The following is a 17,761-nucleotide window of genomic DNA, read 5'->3' on the forward strand; positions in this document are numbered from 1 at the left end:
TCGAGAAAAGTCGTTATGGGGCCAGGTGGGGAATCCAGGACCAGAGGGTCCCAGGGCTCCCTCCCTGTCCCTGCCCTGCTAGAGCAGCACCCGGGGGGTGGGGGGGGGGAGTGTTGGGGGAGGGGGTTGTTAGGGGGGGTTGGGGGAGGGCAAGCGCCTTGCCTGTGTAAGGAAGCAGATTGGGGCAGGGGCATTTGTATGTGATGTGGGTGCTCGTGTCGACGGGCCCGGACTCCAGGGTGTCCGCGGATGAAGTGAACTTCGATGACGGCCTGTTTCCCAGGAGTGGGGGAGGCAGAGAGGGCCCCTTCTTCCTGCAGACCTCCTTTCCCCTTTGTTCCTTTATTTCCTGGATTATCGAGCGCGTGGTACGGCCATGGGGGTCCGTTGGTGGCCAAGACCAGTGAGGTCCGGCCCTGGCGGAGCTGGAAGACACACGTGGGGCCGTGGACAGCAAACGGGTGACGTCATTGCACCGTGCTGACTTGTGGGTGCTGGGGTCGGCGGTGCCTGGGAGTGTAGGTCAGGGAAGGCTTTCCTGAAGAGGTGGCTGTGACCTGAGACCCCGATGATAAGAAAGCTCTAGCCTTCACCCCAGCCCGCGGCTGACCCAGAGTCCAACCAGGGGAGGGGGCTGGCAGGGCGGAGGGCGTGTGAGCGCTCGCGAGACTGGCCCCTCGTGCTGCTCCCCACCGGCAGCCGCTGCGGCAATGTCGTGTTTCCATCCAGAAATGGTTTTCTGTGCACACGTTAACACACCCCTCCCCCGCCACCCTTTTTTTTTTTTAACCCTTTGGCACTTGGCTTTTTTTTTCTTCCACTTAATCACACATCTCGGTGAGGCTCTAGTTTGGGGAGCAGTTTCCTAACGTGGCCCCCCACATAGGTGGCCTTGGACTGCCTTCCTCCTGTCTCTGAGTCTGTGCTGTGTGTGTTGGTTGAGTGAGGGTGTGTGCCAGGTGGGGAGAGGGAGGGGCGCCCTGTTCCCTCCCAGTACTGAGCACTGAGCACTGAGCACTGAGCACCGAGCACAGTGTTGGGAGGGCGAGGTGAAGAGGCCTAACGACTCTCAAACCCCTCGTTACCGCAGACTTGGTTTTCTCTGGGCCTCTGATGAGTGCCCCGATCTAATAAGTACCTGATCGAGGAAAACAAACTGCGCAGGGAGCAGAGGCGAGGACACCTGGGTGTTGGGGTGACGGAGCAGCGTGGTGCAGGGATGAGGCCTGAGCTGGGGGACAGTGAGGGTGGTGCCTCGGTGTGGAGTGGGTTGGGCCAGGGCGTGGGGTTGCTAGATCTGGGGTCCTCGAACTCCTGTAAGGAGCCTGTGATGGTTGACTTTGTGTGTCAGCTTGACAGGGCCACCAAGTGCCGACACCGGGTGAGGCACGGTTTCTGGAAGCTGAGGCCAGCGTGGACGGGCCAGCTCACTCCACACTTGTGCTGGTAGCCTCTACGTCATCGATGCCCCCAGACTTCCATCTCCCCGAGTCTGACACGGGCTACTAACTCATCCTTGCTATGGAGGAGCAGCTCCCCTCCAGGGTGGGGGACACCCCCCCCCCCTCGGATCCAGGTGGGCGTTCTGTCCCACTGGGAGCATGAATCCCGCCGGGAACCCACGTCAGGTTTTATTTACCTCCCACCTGCCCCACGAGGGTGTGAAACCTCTTGATGATTTTCCTCCAACGTTAACTCCCACGCCACCCCTAGGCGCACGTCACCCAGGCCTGCTGCCTCAGAACAAGCTGCGGCCACACTTCCTGTCTTCCACCGGGAACGGGGTGGGAGGTGAGGACGGGAGGCGCAGCAAGATGCTCGCACACAGCGCCTCTCGGTGCGCGTGAGCAAGCCGGAGATAAAGCACGGCTAGGGCTTTGTGCGGCGCCAGAGACACGATAATTTACCTTCCCTCCTCGCGAACTTTGCAAATGATGCTCTTTAACTGGCTTGTGAGATTAACAGTGTTTGTTGCGAGGCCTGCTCCCCCTCTGACTGTTGGTTTCTCCCGTTCTCTCCACCTCTGCAGGGCGCCTTGGTTTCCCCACACACCGACCTGGGTTTCTTATCATGGCAAGAGCCCTCCCCACCCACGCACACCCAGATTCCCTGTGGTGGGGCCCACCGGCTCTCACACACACAGCTCACCGGGAACCCACCCTCCAGGGCTTATTTCTCTCTCCCGCCTGCCGATCCCCCACTGGGTCTCTGCTTCCAATGGACCATCCGATTCTAAACTTCCTCTGCCCCTTCTGCACCTGAATCACATTCTGTGTTGGTTTCTTTGGCCCCAAACAAATGGTCCCCCTCACAGATCCATTCCCACCTCTCACTGCATCTTAAACCTCGCCAGCCGTCCTGAGCTCGAGCTGTTTTATTGTTGTTTTCCTTCCCAGACTTTTAAAAATAATATTTGTCCCGGCCGGGTGAGTGTCTCTCCCCGCCCTCCGCGCTGGCGGCTCAGCGCCATGAATCACCTCCGCTGCTCCCTGTCTCCCTCCCATCGAAGGCCCGTGCTGTGTTTGCGTCTTGCATCCTGCAGGGGCGTCTCAGCTGTCATCCCCCGATGAAGATCGTCCTGGCTTTCGGTGATGCTCAGGTGTTGAGACTGCTCAGTTGCCTGAGGCACACCCCAGCCTGAACCTCATGGCACCAGAAAAGGGGTCACCTCTTATTGTGACTTGTCGGTCTGGGGGCCCCCAGGGAGACAGAGTGACTGTACTCTGCCTCTTCCCAACCGTCAAGTCAGATGGGTGCAAGAACCTGAGGAGCGAGTTCAAGGGCAGACGCGGGCGACTCTGCCCAGAGCGGGTGGTGCGCAGCCAAGTAGGAAGTCTGCCAACTCCACAGTCCTGGGTGAGCGCCCTTCGAGCTGAGACGGGTGGGGAACATCTGACCTGCAGGCCATATAAGGCCGGTGAAGTCATTTGGTCTGCCCTGCCAAGGCGACTGTAGGCAGGACTCGAAATTCAATAAATCGAGAAGCTTTTCTCATAGCAACATAAATTTATATTAAGTGCATTGTATTAAGCGAATGATGTCATAAATATCCAACTGGTCCTTGGCAGGAAAAAGGTTCCCCACCCCTGCTCTGGACCGTGAACATAGGGCATCGGGGGCAGGTCGGGCACGGGGAAGCGCTCGGTAAATGTAGGCCCCCTCCCCACCGTTTCTTGTTTCTGGTTTTGAGGACCTGGGTGCTGAGAGGGCCCAGAAACGGAACAGTGAGGAAGAGGCAAGCATCTGTTCCTACCTTAGTCTCTCAGCAGTCAGCTTGTGCCGAGTGGGCTGCGGGCGCTGTCCGGGGTGCTGACCAGTCAGTGTCCCGCTGGGAGACGGACTGGAGCAAAGAGAGAACAGAACACACAATCGAGTGTCAAGTCTGTGCTGACCAGGAGGTGGAGGGGGGCAGTAGCAGCAGCACACGCCTCTGCAGGTGGGTGGGCCAGTGGGAGAGCCTTCGGGGCTGTGTCCTCCTCCCAGCGTTCTCTGCCCGTCTTGCCGCTTAGCGGGGTAGCTGCTGGGTTTATGGTCCTTACTTTTGTCTCGTGCTGAGAAGGTCTCTAGGCCGGTGGCAAGACGTATGGTTCTTGGCTCTGTGGGACCTGGCACTCACCGCTAGGTGCAAACACACCATAACTCAGCCTGTCACCCGCACGATGCCTGTCACTTCTCCCGCCTCTGAGGAATGAGGGCTTCCCCGCAGCGCCCGCTGCCTGGCCTCCCAGCACCGTCCCCTGAAAGCGCTGCTGTGCGTGGGCGCCTTTCTGAAGTGCTCGGGGCCTCCCCGCCTGTGCAAAGGGGGCTGCGCCCAGGCTGCACTGGGCACCGTCCACCAGTGTCGGCGTCTTCTGGCCTCAAACCTCCCAGGACGTGTTCCTCTGGATCAGAGTGGAGGTGGAGTTGGTGACGAGGGCTGCACTTGGCACTCTGACTGGGAGTGTGTGGGGGGGCTGGCATTGATGGAGAGTTTCCTAATGCCCCATGACCGGAACTTTCACCTACTCACATGTGCCCCTTAAAGTCCCTACAAAGCCTTGCAGGCTCGGCACAAGTTCTTTCCCTGTTTGTAAGACCATGCTTCTCCTCCCATCTTGCTCCGCTCAGCTGCCCTCCGCGTTCCCCAGTCAGAAGGTCCAGTTCATGGGAGACTGGTGGGGAGTTAGGACAGGCGTGACTCATTCGATAGCAGAGGAGGCTGATGGCCTGGATTTGTGATGTGCCTTCCTCGTTCAGGGTCTGAGAATTGAAATGAGTCCAAAAATGAAGGCGAAAGGGCCCCTTGTGTGTGGGGGAGATGGGGCCGGCAGTGGACAGTGAAGGGAGGTCGAAGGTGCTGGGGAGTGAGTGGCCATCCTTATCAGGAGGCCTGGCTGTGACCTGGCGGCAGGTGGCATGAGGGGGTATGGGCCAGTGGCAGTGGGTGTCGCCCACCTTACCACCCAGACCCACCCTGAGCCAGGTTGTCCAGCTGCCTGCTTCGTTGTGCATGGAAGCTCATCCCACCTTCTCCTGCCTTGTGGAGACTCCGGGAACAGCTGGTTTAACCCATGGTCAGGTGTCTGGATTCGGTGGTTACATGGGGGCCCAGGAGTTCACCTCTTAGCAGTCCTCCTCCGAGCGAAGCAAAAAGCGTCGAGCAGACACAGTCCAACCACAGCTGCTGACCCCTCCTCCCACCCCCCACCTCCGGAGTCACTGTGGAGACGTCGGGCATGACGGAGATAATGGCGATAAGCAAGATACGCGGCGGATTCATTCTTTAACCAGATTTAAGCGAACAAGAAAGAGGCCGGCTTTTTTTTTTTCTTTTTAATTTTTTCCTTCCTCCTCTCAAACATTTCCTGAACTGAGGATAACAACACCAAAGGGTGCTAAATTGGTTCTGAATGTCCACCTCTGGCTGGCCACATTCTTGCAACGATTTCATTAGCCTGAATTATCCACTTTATTTTCTTGTAATGGGATTAGCTGTACTTGAGGCAGCTGAAGACCAGAGGGGGAGAAAGTGAGGGGAGCAGTGCTGTGTTTCATTAACTCACCCGGCAGAGGCGGGGGCTGGCCAGCGTGTCCGCCCCGGGCCAGAGGAAGGGGACACGGCTGCTTCAATGGGCTTGCTCAGCCCAGGATGGACTTGGTGCCTGGATCTGGCTGAGCGAGACCTCCTCAGGGACAATTGCTTCCAGTTATCTTATAAAGCGAGCAGGACGGGTGGATGAGATGGAGAACTGCGTCTGTTCTCAGGGCTCCAAGAATCACAAAGCCACACCCGGCCCTCTGAGGTCAGCTCTTTGCTGGAACCCCTGTGGTCCCCCGGGAGGGGCCTGCCTGGCCCGGCCTGCTCCTCAGCTTCCATCCGAAACATCCCAAGGGCTTGGGGGGCATCCCTTGCTTGGCGCCTGTACAGATCCTTTTAGTGGACATGGGCATTGCCAACAACTTCCGCTTCTTCATCCTGAGAGAGGCCGGAACCGTGGAGTCAGCAGCCTTGTGTGGGGGAGGGGGCCCACTTTACAGGTGACAAAACTGAGGCTCAGAAAGGTGACGTGGGTGCAGGGATGGGTCTGAACCAGGTCTGACTCCAAACTTAGGTTCTTCCAGTGAAGCTGTGACGTGGCCCCTCTCTGTCAAAGCCAGGCATCTCTGTAGCAGGTCCCCCCCTGCACAGTCCCCGGAGAATAGGTTTCGCTGAGTGTTAGGGCAGAGGCGTCCCACCTTACTGTGTGCTCAGACCGTCCGCAGTGACCGGCTCATTCCTTTGTGTTTCCCACGCTGTATTTCCCAACTGCGCTTCATGGAATAGCAGGGTCCTGAGAGATGCTAATAGGTTTTCTTGTTTCGGGGGAGGGTGACTTTGAGAAACAATCTTCTCTCTCACTCTTCCATGCACCTAATATATATGGATATTAGTTGTTAATCCTCACCTGAGGATATTTTTTCATTGCTTTTCAGAGAGTGTGGAAGGGGAGAGAGAGAGAGAGAGACAGAGAGGGAGAGAGAGAGACAGACAGACAGAGAGAGAGGTGAAAGGCACATGGGCTGTTTGCCTCCCGCAGTGCCCACAACCCAGGTACATCCCCTTGACCTGGAATTGAACCCACGACCCTTAGGTGTGTGGGGCCCACGTAATATCTTTAAGGTACTGACAAGGTCTGCAGTAGAGGAACTTTCAACTAGATGTCTCCCAAACTTATTTAATCCCACAAGCCCTTATATACAAAATACCTATTAGCACCACTCAGGGTAAGTTTGAGAAGTCCTGTTTTTTAAAAGTTACCTCTGATTTTAAAAACTATTCTGGTGACAGTTTCTGCCTAAGGACTCTACTCAGGTTCAGCAGACAGCGTCCAATCTTAAGTTGCTTCTTCAGTCCTTCAGCCGTGCCCAGATGGACCCCTCACGCAGAGCGGGGTTAAGAGCACGGCTTTAGCATCCATCCGGCTGAGCGAGTCCTGGCTCTGCCACGCACTAGCCTCAGGAGTGCTGGCAAACCCCTAAAGCAGCCTGGGCCTCCTTTCTGGGGATTGCTGGGGGTTGCAGAAGGTCACACGTGGAATATGCTTACTGCAGGGCCCGGCCTGTGCTGTGCCTTCGAATCGTGGGCCTCTGGAACGTGCCCGGTACCGTCATTTGCGGGAACCAGAGGAAAATGTTGGAGATCCCATTTCTGTTTATGTTTTCTCTCATCCTTTAAATTCTGTCTGGTGTTTAAATATCTAAGGGTGAACATAAAGAGCAGCACTTGCAGACATTGTTTATAAATTACAAGTGTGCATATACTGGGGATAAACTCAAAGCTGTTTTACTGAAGGTATGCACCGACCCCGGGGCGGGGGGACTGAGAACCACCAGCTTAGGGTCAGCGAGAAAGAGGTGGTACCCGTGGAGGCAAGAACGTGTTGGGTCCACTGTCCCTCCCAGCACAGAGCCCAGGGCCTCACACAGGACGTGCTTGAGAGACAGGTGCCGAGGGAATGCTCGGTCCACAGGCCTGGGTGCGAGGCATTGACATTCCTACCGAGCCTCCATCTCGGTCTGGGGAATGGTGGGGAGGGGGTGCGTTCAGTGCCCGAGTAGCCACAGATGTGTCCATGCCTCGGGTAGATGCTGGGGGCAGACCACAGTGGCAGGACTGTTTGTCCTCCAGGTGCTTAGAACCCCACACCTGTGAACACAGGCAACCGAGGGGGTGGCAGGCTGCAGGGGGCCGGGAGGAGAGACAGACCCTCGGTAATAAGGGCCTAAGGTGATTCCACGATTTTCTAAATAGACAAGCCCTTCTGACCACTTAGGACCGACTCAGAACGGAAGTCGAGTGTGAAGGTGCTGTGCAGGCTGCGTCTGTTGTTCTTGGCGACACTGTGGCTGCCCCTGCGCCCTCCGTTAGAGCAGACTTGCTCACCTGGGGGGCTTGTTCCAACCTGGATTGCCCCACCTCCCCCACCCCCCCAGTTTTGGAGTCAGAGAGACCGTGGCCTGAGTCTTTGCATTTCTGGTGAGCTCCTGGGTGCCCTGATGCTGCTGGCCAGGGTCCCACAGAGCGGGCCCTCCTGGCTCCTTCCATCATCTGCCTGCCCCGAGGTCCAGGACCCGGTGCCAGCATCCTCCCCTTCTGCTGGCCCGGCTCTGGCATGTCTCAAGATCTCAAAATGCCTTCATCTCTCTCTCTCTCTCTCTCTCTCTCTCTCTCTCTCTCTCTTTCTCCTTTTCTTCCCCCCACCCCCGCTCCCTCTCTCTCTCCCTCTCTCTTCCTCTCTCTGTCTCTCTCTCGCTCCCTCCCTCCCTACATCCTCCCTCCCTCCCTTCCTACCTCCTCCCTCCCTCTCTCCCTTCCTACCTCCTCCCTCCCTCCCTCCCTCCCTTCCTACCTCCTCCCTCCCTCCCTTCCTACCTCCTCCCTCCCTCCCTTCCTACCTCCTCCCTCCCTCCCTTCCTACCTCCTCCCTCCCTCCGCCTCCCCCTCCCCTTCCCCTTCCCCTTCCCTCTCCTTCTCCCATCAATTCAGCCTGGAGCTCTCACCTCCCGGGGGCCTGTCCCCTCTGCCAGGACCTCGCAGGAGAGTCTGGGTTCCGCCTGGACCGCGGGCGCTGACTGATTCAGGATACCATTTACTGCTTGTCCCCGGGATCCCTCATCTAGAAAACGAGAGGGTCACGCTCGCCTGGAAAGGACCCCGTGAAAGGCTATTGAAGCAGCTAGACGCCGTCCCCCGCACTTCCTTCCCCACTTTCTTGGAAACCAGGCCATTTTTCAGCCTTCGAGAGGCAGACATAAAAGGGAGCGTGCGCTGATGGTGATAAGGTAACCTTTCTCCCTCCGGCCCTCACCGTAATGAGCGGCGAGTAATTGGAAAGTTCCTTCTAAAAGGCCCTCTTTAGAAAGGAGCGCGAGGGAACAAAAGAGGAAGAGACTCCACGCGTAACCGCCGCCATTCAGCAGCTCCCAGTGCTCAGCGTTGGCTCCGCGGGGTTGATGCGCGCTCACCTGCGTGACCTTTGGGGGGCGTGGAAACAGCCCTGCAGGTCAGGCCGCGCTGAGACCCCGCCCCTGCCCGGGCCGGGCCAGGGTTGTCTGGAAGGAAGCCTGTCTTCTCCACCCGACGGACCTGATGGTGGACCTCATCCTCCAGCCACAGGCCCTCGGCTAACATCTAGGCAGCCGTTTTTGCTGACTGTAGCTTACTCCCTGCCGTAGAAGGAACAATGGGAGCCCTTTGAAAGGAGCATGGACCCCCGGCCACACTCCGGTGGCAGCTTGTGCTTGTCCTACATGCCAGGCTGTCCTCGGGACAGGGACAGAGACAGCCGGGGCGTGACGGTGCTGCCACCATGGCATGGGCATCGTGTGTGATGTTCCCTGGAGAGCGGCCCGCACTCGGGGGGCGGGGGGGGGTGGGCTGGTCAGCGCTGGCTGCGTGACTGAATGCGCGTAGCGTCGTTTAGGTGCCAGGCACCGTCCTGGGCTCTGCAGACACAGAGCCCTGCCGTCTCGGATTGTTCTTCCTGTTTCTAGAACGGAGGGAAAGACAAAAAGTAAACACACCATCTCAGACCAACGTGACAGGGGTCGGGGGTCGGGTCCAGAAGCATCACTGAGCAGAGTGGCCACAGGAGGTCTCTGAGAAGGTGGCACTTGAGCTGAGATTGTGTGTCAGGGAGTTGGTCGTGGGACTATCTAGGGAACGAGGTTTCCAGGGTATCGAAGAGCAAGGTCAAAGGTCCTGAGGCAGGCAGGAGTGCGGCCGCCTCCGGGAGGGGAGGAAAGCCAGCGAGGCTGGAGGGTTGGGCGAGGCTGCCGTCCTGAGTGTCCGCATCGCAGAAGTGAGGGGATTGGACAGCAGGTCCTGCCCCCGAGCATCCCTCACTCACCTGACACCGCGGGAGGCAGGGGTGTGTCCACTCCACTGGGCCCCTTGGCCACAGGCCACTCTGTAAAGAAAGGGGGCCTGGGGCGGGACACTGGGCAAAGCCGCTGCCCACCTGCCACGTTCATTCACCCAGTGGGACTACTCCAGCCTGTGGGTTCAGGGGTGCGCCCCCTGAGGGTGGTGAGCATGGGGGGGCGGAAGTGCGCAGAGATCAGAAGCCCCCGGCTATAGCCGTTCGCAGTTGAGATGAGGGCCTTTATCCCAAAGTCCTCTTGTGTCTCGGGGCAAAGGGGGCCCCGCTGTCTGCTCTTCCCCGAGGTGAGGGTGGCCTGAGCACAAGGCTGACGTCTGGCACCGGGCAGGGGCTCAGGGACAGACCCCCACGTGGGGCCCCGCTCGGCTCATTGTCACCTGTGGGACCTTGGGCACGTTAGCCCTGTGGTAGGTGATGGCTCTCGGTGGCCTTGGAGACATCACGTGACTGCTTTGGGCCTCGGTTTTAGATGTTACACGTGTGCTGTGTGTTAGAAAATCCTGGTACATTTGAAAGGCATTTTCATGCCCAGAGATTTGGCTCCTTTTTCTCGCCTGGAGAAGGAACAGAAAGGAGCCGTCGTGGATTCCCAGGAAACCTCCCCTTTGCCTTGTGCAGACGCACTGTTATCTGATCCGGTCCCGGGGAAGCTGGTTCCCCCGCAGCCATCCTGGAGCGCAGGTGGGAGGAAGTCCTGCCCAGACTTTCCCGCAGGACCCGGCACTTCTGCTGGGACCGGGTGCTTCACTGATCCCGACGGGAGAGAGAAGGACGAGGGTCCCGGAGCCGCGCAGCCTGGGCTCCTCCGTGTGCCCGACCCCCACGTGGTGTCGGCGTGCGGCCCGGGGGTGAGGGCGCCTCCCAGCCTGGACCAGAGCAGCTGCAACTTCGTGGACTGGGCATCTCCCGAGGGTTCTCTCTGCCTCCCTGCCCCTCCCCCCGGCTGCCTTCCCCTGACCCATCATTTCAATCCGGAGAGAGGACCAGTCATCCCTTGTTTGGTGCCAGAGCTGAAGACCCTGCGCCGGCGCCATCCAGGGCCTCACACGCAGACGTGCCCGCACTCGGGCTGTGTGCAAACACGATTTGCACGCCCAGACTTGTTTATGAGGGCTGGCCTAATTGGCTTGCCTGGCACAACACCTCGGCGCCCCCTCCCACTCCCTCCTGCCCCTCACCCCACCCCTCTGCACACACCTCGAAAGAAATTAGAAACGTGACCACAAACGCCGGTTGTTGAAAACCCGCAAATCCGCCACCAGTCATGCGCGCTCGGCGTGGCGGAGGGGGCGGGCCGCGGCGTGGGGGAGTAATTGGTGAACCCGAGGTGAATGAAATAATTGGAAAAGTGAGGTGTGAGTTCGTTACTGAAGTGTGAGCGTGGTGGGGGAGGGAAGGAGGGCCATGTTTAAAAGCCCGGTGTGTCCCTTTTATTCACAGCTTCTGATACAGTAATTGCTATTTTGTGGTTTCTATTATCTACACAGTGGGGAGCGTGCGGGTCTCGTGTCTCCTTCCCCAAGCGGCAGTGTCTGGGCTCGGGGAGGAGTCCCGGGTGCCTGCGGTGTCCTCCCTCTCCGGGCCCTGCCGGCCTCACCCGTGGCGGCCTCGGCTCCCAGGACACCGAGTCCACACACCACTTCCTCCCAGAGCCGCTTAAAATGGCTCCGCGGGCTTGGCTATCAGATAAGAGCCCTAATAATGGCCGGTGTATTTGTGTATCGCTCATCTCCAAGGAGCTAAAGGTACTTCATCGATTTTCTTGTCTCCCCCATCCCTTTCTTTCTCCCCATTTTAATTCTCGCTCTCTCTCTCAGATCACTGGTATCACCCTAATATTACCCCACACGCTCATACAGGAGCCACAGCCCTCCACGCCGGCCTGGTTCTGGAGCCCGGGGCCTGGCGGGTCACATGGCCTCTCTGGCCCTTGGTTTTCTCACCTGTAAAATTAGAGGGGTATCACTCCTGCCCCCCAGTCATTGTGCCTGGAAACAGTACATTTAAAAGCCCCAGCCCATCACAGGCACCCGATCACTGGGCCCCGGGGTGACGGCAGCAATGGCGATGTCTTCACATCCCAGCCCTTCATTTCACCGTTTCCAGCCTCGGGAAGTTCCTTCCAAGACCTAACCCTGATCTCCAGCTGCTCCATGGGCCCCCGCTCTCTCCTGTCCTCTCCTCAGACAGAAGCGGGCAAGCTCCCATCAGCGCCTCCTGAGCCCCTGAAGAATAATGGGGATGGGTCTTGGGACACAGCCTTTCGTTTGCCCGGCAGATACCTTCTTGCAAACCCCAGACGGGCTGTGATCCTCCCCCACCCCGGCCCCCTCACTTCTGGGACAGGGTCCCAGTTCTCTGGTCCCTCCCCACGATCCCCCGTGGATCCAGGGTACCCCTCTGTCATGCCTCCCCCACCCCCACCGAGCTCTCAAATGCCACTTCCCCAGGCCACGTAAGCATGGCTCCTCCAGCCTCTCCTCATCAGCTCTTTTCTCCACCTTTTAATTATTTCCCTCGCCTTTCTCCGGACCCTGAGCTGCTTACCATGCACGGAGCATCCACAGCTTGCCGTGTGCTGCAGAGAGGGAGGAATTAACCTCTCAGTCTCTCTCTCTCCCTCTCTCCTCCTCTCCCCTCTCCCCTCTCCCCCGTCCCTCTCTCTCTCTCACATGCACACACACAGGCTGCTCGCCAGAAATGAGAGAGGACTGAGAGGAGATCTGGGCAGAGGCTGTGAGACCATCAAGGGTCAGGACTATGGCCGTGGGCAGGGGCAGGAGGTTGTCCACGCGCAGGTGGGAGGAACTGGGCTTGGTCAGCCGCCCTTGTCCTGGGGACAAGTCACTGGACATTCCTAGCCTCCCCATTCCTGAAAGGGGCCAGTCCCCTCCAGGTAACTGAGGGGTGAAGCGGGCGCAGCAGAAAGGGAGCTCAGCATCAGACACCCCTGAATTCACATTCTGGCCCTGCCACTTACTAACCAGAACTGCTGCCTCCCTGAGACTCGGTTTCTTTATCTGTAAAATGGGATGGTAACACTGATCGTTAGCCTTCGTGCTGTTCGTACGCAGCCCGTGGCCTGTTCTAGGCAAACCTCATCGCAGCGCTCTGAGTGAGTATAGGCTAATGCACCAGGGGTCGTGTCTGCCTTTAGGGCTACCGTTTGCCTGTTGGTTCATTTCAAAAATACTGTCAGGCATCCACGCCGATCCAGGCACTGCTCTCGCTGCTGCAGGCCCCGTGAGACACAAGACAAGTGTGAGTTTACTGTGGCAGAGCGGGTTCCAGCCCCAGGGGAGGGCAGAGCTGCTCCTGGCGGGCGGGCGGGTGGTGGGGTAGCGGGGCCTGAAAGAGCCCGGAGCCTGGGCTGGGGTGGGAAGCGGGTGGAGAGACCAGCACACCCACAGGTGGTCTGGGACGTGTCTAGACCGGACCTAGCATGGCCTGGGCACATAGGCGGTCTCTCCGAGGCCTCCCTGTGCCCGTCAGCCTCTTCACACAAGGGGTGAATGCTCGCAGACTCCACCCCCAAGGCCATCAGACCCTCCATCCCTGCTTCTCTCTGGCTCTCTGAACAACTGGAGCCTAAGGCCCCTGTATCTGAAGGCTCTGACACGGACCCTCAGCCATCCCCTGCCCCCTCCGGGCCGGGCCGGGCCGGGCCGATAGAGGCCCGGAGGCCCGGGCTTCCGTAGAGGAGGAGGCAGCCTGTCTGTCGTGGGCCACGGCCGCCTTTAGGTGGCAGAAGAAAGCCGGGTTTGCGGCCTGGCTCCTCAGCTGTCACATCATCTTCTTGCCTGTCCCCACCTGCCCGGCTTCTGAGCCCCAACCCGCCCCCTCCACATGGGCCAGGAAGACTGACAGGCCTCCACTGCCCGTGTGCGCCAGCCCCTCCCCTCCCGGGAGGCTGGCCTCGGCACCTGCAGCCCCGGTTCTGGGTTCTGTCGCCTCGCCTGCTCACAGAGGCGCCAGGCGGGGGAGCGGCGCTGCCGGCAGGCTCCGCGGAGACGTGCAGATTCATCCTGAGGACTCATCATGCCGCATTTACACAGTGTCCTGACTTGGGAAATTGGGCTGGCAGATGCCTGGTCATGCTGGCAGGGCCGCGGGTTAACGCTCGGATTCAGCTTATATCGTTTCGCCAGAGCAAACGGCCTTTACCGTGTTTTTACCCGATCGGTCTTTGGCCCCAAAGCCTCCTCGACCGCCATGTGTCTGTGTGCCCAGGCGCCATCAAGTGTGCAGAGATTTTCAAATACAATAATTCCTCTCCTCAGATGCCGGGCACATTAAATATTTACTGGCAGCAGTTTGCACGTGTACGTTTGATAAATGGACATCAGGACGGGGCGGGGGCGTGCGGGAGGGGGAAGGAAGGGAGGGAGGCCTGGTGCTTTTGTCCGGGAATTTCCCTGAGGTTTATGCGGGAGGACAGGAGGGCCAGGGGTGGTCCCACCCTGTTTACCTGCCTGATCCCTCGCTGGGAGCCGAGCCGCTTCCTCCCCCAGAGCTCTGCCTGCCCGGCTTAGCAGACATCGGAACGGACGTGCAGAGCGGGGGGACGTGGGCTCAGGGAGTCGCTGTGTGTCATTCGGGCGTCTTGCACTGAGGATACATCCCAGGCCCAGCCTTGTTCAATGCAGAGCTCCGCCGTGGGGTGGGTTCAGGTCGGGAGACGCCGCCGACCCCGTGTGGAGCCTCGGCTGGCACCCAGGAGCAGCCCTCGCCTCCGAAGTCTGCCACGAGTGTACAGGGCTGGACACCCCGTGGGCCAGGGGCAGAGGGGTGTGCCGGGCCGTCAGAGAGGAGCCGAGTGTTGTCCGTCAGCACCTTCAGCCTGCTCGTTCCCCCTGTGCCCAGCGTGGTGGCGGGCCCGGAGGAGAAGGCCGCTGGTGCCCTGGGCTGGCGTGCAGGCCGGTCGGGAGCTGGCACGAGGCGTGTGCGCGTGCGTGTGTGTGTCCGCCCGCGCTTCCCTCTCCTCCAGGGACGCACCGAGCCTGTGAGCATCAGCCTGCCCCCGCCCCCTTGGCAGACCTCCCTTCTGAAACTGCCCGTGTGCCTCTCTCCCTAGCACCTTCGGGGAGCTGAAGACCGTCCGCTTGCCCAAGAAGATGACCGGGACGGGAGCGCACCGGGGCTTCGGCTTCGTGGACTTCCTCACCAAGCAGGACGCCAAGGTGAGGGCCCCCACCGCCTCTCCTCTCTGGGCCTTTTGTAGGAGGAGCAGCAGAATTCTGTGGTTTCTCTCTTTTTTGCTCCCCCCCCCCCCCCCACACACACACACACAACCCTGCTAATTTGCATGGTGTCCTGGGAAGAAAAGGCCCGGGTTTTGTGTTTGGAGAAAGGCGCAGTTCTGTGTCCCCTCCCTCCCTCCCCCACGTCCCTATGCAGGGACCTGGGGTACCAGTGGCCTGTGAGTGGCTTCCCAGGCCTCCCAGCTCAGACAGAAAGCGCCTGGTCGCGCACCCCCGTGGGCAGCAGAGATGCTGTGCAGAACGCAGCGGGCCTCAGGGGCAGCTCTTGGCAAGGAGAGTCCAAGGCACCCGAGTGGGACCTGGGGGACCCGTCTCCCTTCCCCCTTCCCCCTTCCCCCTCCCCCCTTTCCCCTTTCCCCTTCCTCTTGGTGGCTGGGGCTTCGGCTTGGAGCTGGTTGCAGCCCAGCCTCCCTCCAGGCTCCCTGGAGACATGGAACGCCCTCCGCTCTTAGCAGGGCAGCCTCTGGATGTGGGGGGTGCAGCCTCGGGCTTCGTTCTTGCGGTGGGAACTGGGCCTGGGGTTCCAGCTTTGTCAGCGGTCACTGCCCTGGCCAGACCAGGTCAGAATCCCTGGGGAGGTGGCGGTGGCGCTGTCATCTGACCTCTCCCGGAGCCTGTGCCCCGGGCGGCATCTCTCCTCTCGCGGCCGATAAAGCCTCGCACAGGTCTCACTAATGGCAGGGAACCCCTCCACCTCCAAGAATAGCCGGGTGTTTGCTGGGTTGCGCCCGTGGCCTTTAGCAAGTCGGCGTTGCCGCGGCCCGGTGGGTGGGCGAAGGTGACGTCCCGGACACAGCTGGGCCTTTGTGGGCCCTGGGAACACGCACGGCGGAGAGGGCGCCGCGCGACTCAGGGAGCCTTGCCAGCACCTTTGTCTCCGTGTCTTGAGCTCAAGTGCCTGTTTTGTCGACGCGTGGCCACGTTTGTCCAGACATCTGCTCCTCTTTCTTCTCTGCTGGCAGCCTTTCCCTCGCCTCCCGCGGTGGCCGCGTGCACCAGCCCGGCCTCGGCTCCGGAGCCGGGGACAGCCGTCCAGAGCACCGGCAGCTCAGCTTTCCGAGCCCCGCGCCTCAGTTTCCTCACCTGTCAGAGCGGAGATTACAGGTGCCTCCTCACAGGGTGAAGGCAGACGGGCCCTCGAAGCCCGGCACCGGGCCTGGCACACAGGCGCGCTGTTCCCGGCTCGTTTCCACCAGCAGGTCCCTTCAGAGCTGCCGGCCCTTCGTGCGTGGGCCAGTGCCAGGGCCCGGCTAGAGCGCAGACCTGGAAGCCAGGCTGCCCGAGTTCGGATCTAGTGCTGCCGCTCACCTGCCCGGGAGCTGGGGCGGGCGGCTCATTTTCCGTGTGCCTCGCTTCCCCTTCTGACATGGCCGTGAGGTTTGGGTGAGGGCCCGCCCCAGCAGCTCTGCCTGTTAGCTGTGAGGAGGAGGGCGACGGTGCGCCGGTGATGATCTGAAAAGGGCGGGAAGGAGCCATCCTCTGCGCTTGGCCTCTCCGGGATGGGTGTGGCTCGCAGGCCTAGCGGGTTAGACCCGGCACGGGCTCCCCGTCTTGAAATTTCATGGGTCCACGGCCAAATCGTGGTCATCATCAGAACAGAAAGCGGGGGGCAGGGTGGGGGAAGGCTCTCAGGTGGGCAGGGCAGGGCGCATGCCCGGGTGGCCAGGCTGCGGATGTGATTTCCAAGGCCCGTCCCAGCATCTGGTGATGTGTGGACATGGCTCCTCCCTCCGTCCTTCCCTGCCTCCCACTCTGGGCTCCAGGAGGAAGGGCACCCGGGAGAGTGAGGACTCACCCCACAGCCCCTCGCCTCCCACAGCTGGCAGCCTGGCTGGGAGGCTGTGTCAGGCCCGGCCAGCCCGGCAGAGCCTCTTCCTGTCACTACGTGCGGGCACCCATTGTGCCGCCGCCAAGCAAGCGGCCTTCCGCGAAGCCCGGCCCACGGAGCGCGTCTCTCCTGCAAAGCTCCCTTTGCTCTTTTTGCTTCCGGGGAAGCCGCCTGGCTCTCCCGCCGGCTCTCCCGCCTGCCTGAAGGACCTGATTGTCTTCCGAGTGGGACATGTAGCGCTCTCCACTGACCCAGAGGCGCGCACTGCCTCCTGGTGAATGGAGTTGTGAATATGGTAAATGTCTAGTTAGCTCGAGAGTGGGCGTGAGTTACAAGAGGGTGAGCAATGCTGCGAGGAGCTTTCTTACCTTCGGGCGGATGCTGGGCGCGCGGGGAGGTTTGCGGAAGTCCGTCCCCGGCTCTGTGCGCCCTGGGCCCCGGGTCCTTGGGCGGCCTTCCTTTTTGGAAGCACTCCAGGAAAGCGACCTTTAGAAACCTCCCCGGGGCTCGATTGCCCCCCCTCCCCCACTTGCCTCCCGCCCCCAGGGCTTCACCCCCATTTCCCATCACAGGAAGATAGGCGATCGGTCACTCTTGGCTTCAGCACCTACTTGAACTTGGAGCTGTGAGCCTCCTGTGGGGGCCCCACGCAGTCCTCAGATGGGAGGGAGAGAGAGAAGGAGGGAGGGAGGGGAAGAAAGGATGAGAGGGATGGATGAGCAGATGTTCCCGGGGAGACGTAGGGAGGGAGTAAGCCTGATTGTGGAACCTGCGTCTGTAAAGCTGGTTTCTGGGCAGGGCCGGGCCGGGGCCGGGGCCGGAACCCAGGTGTGGGCTCCCAGCACAGTGCTCTCTCCCTGGCACCTGTCAGTCCCCTGGCCCCAGCGCCTCTGCTGGGCCCCAGGCAGGTGCCATCTGCGTGCTCCCTGCCCAGGGGTTCTGAGTCTTCCCGCCCTCCTCCGTGACCCTGCGTTCCACCCACACATCTAGGGGAACTCTGTTATCTGGAAGCCCCTCGAGTCCAGCACACACCTGGAACCTGGGAGAGGATTCTAGCACACGCCCCAGGAAGGCTGTTGTGGCCCAGCTCAGAGTAACCAGGCAACTGATTACAACAGCCAGAGGCTCCCGTGGCGGCTGCGTGGCTTTGTACCCGGCATGGACACCGCACGCCGTGTCTCGTCCCACCCGGCAGCAGCCCCGGGCTCGGCGGGAGGTTTGCGGAAGTCCGTCCCCGGTTCTCTGAGTCTTTGCTGAGCTGCGTCTGTGCA

General features: G+C 60.4%; 1 protein-coding gene across 2 annotated transcripts in view; it reads left to right on the forward strand.

The window, feature by feature from the left end:
- RBM19 (RNA binding motif protein 19) overlaps positions 1–17,761 on the forward strand; it is a 91,522-nt gene that overhangs the window by 39,878 nt on the left and 33,883 nt on the right. The window contains exon 22 of one of the 2 annotated variants that reach the window (XM_054712699.1): positions 14,476–14,581. The exons of the other annotated variant lie outside the window; for it this stretch is intronic. Coding sequence (XP_054568674.1) covers positions 14,476–14,581 — 106 coding nt within the window. The remainder of the gene's footprint in view (positions 1–14,475; positions 14,582–17,761) is intronic. 2 annotated transcript variants of the gene reach the window in all.

This window comes from Eptesicus fuscus, chromosome 23 (genome assembly GCF_027574615.1).
Source record: "Eptesicus fuscus isolate TK198812 chromosome 23, DD_ASM_mEF_20220401, whole genome shotgun sequence".
Taxonomy (NCBI): Eukaryota; Metazoa; Chordata; class Mammalia; order Chiroptera; family Vespertilionidae; genus Eptesicus; species Eptesicus fuscus.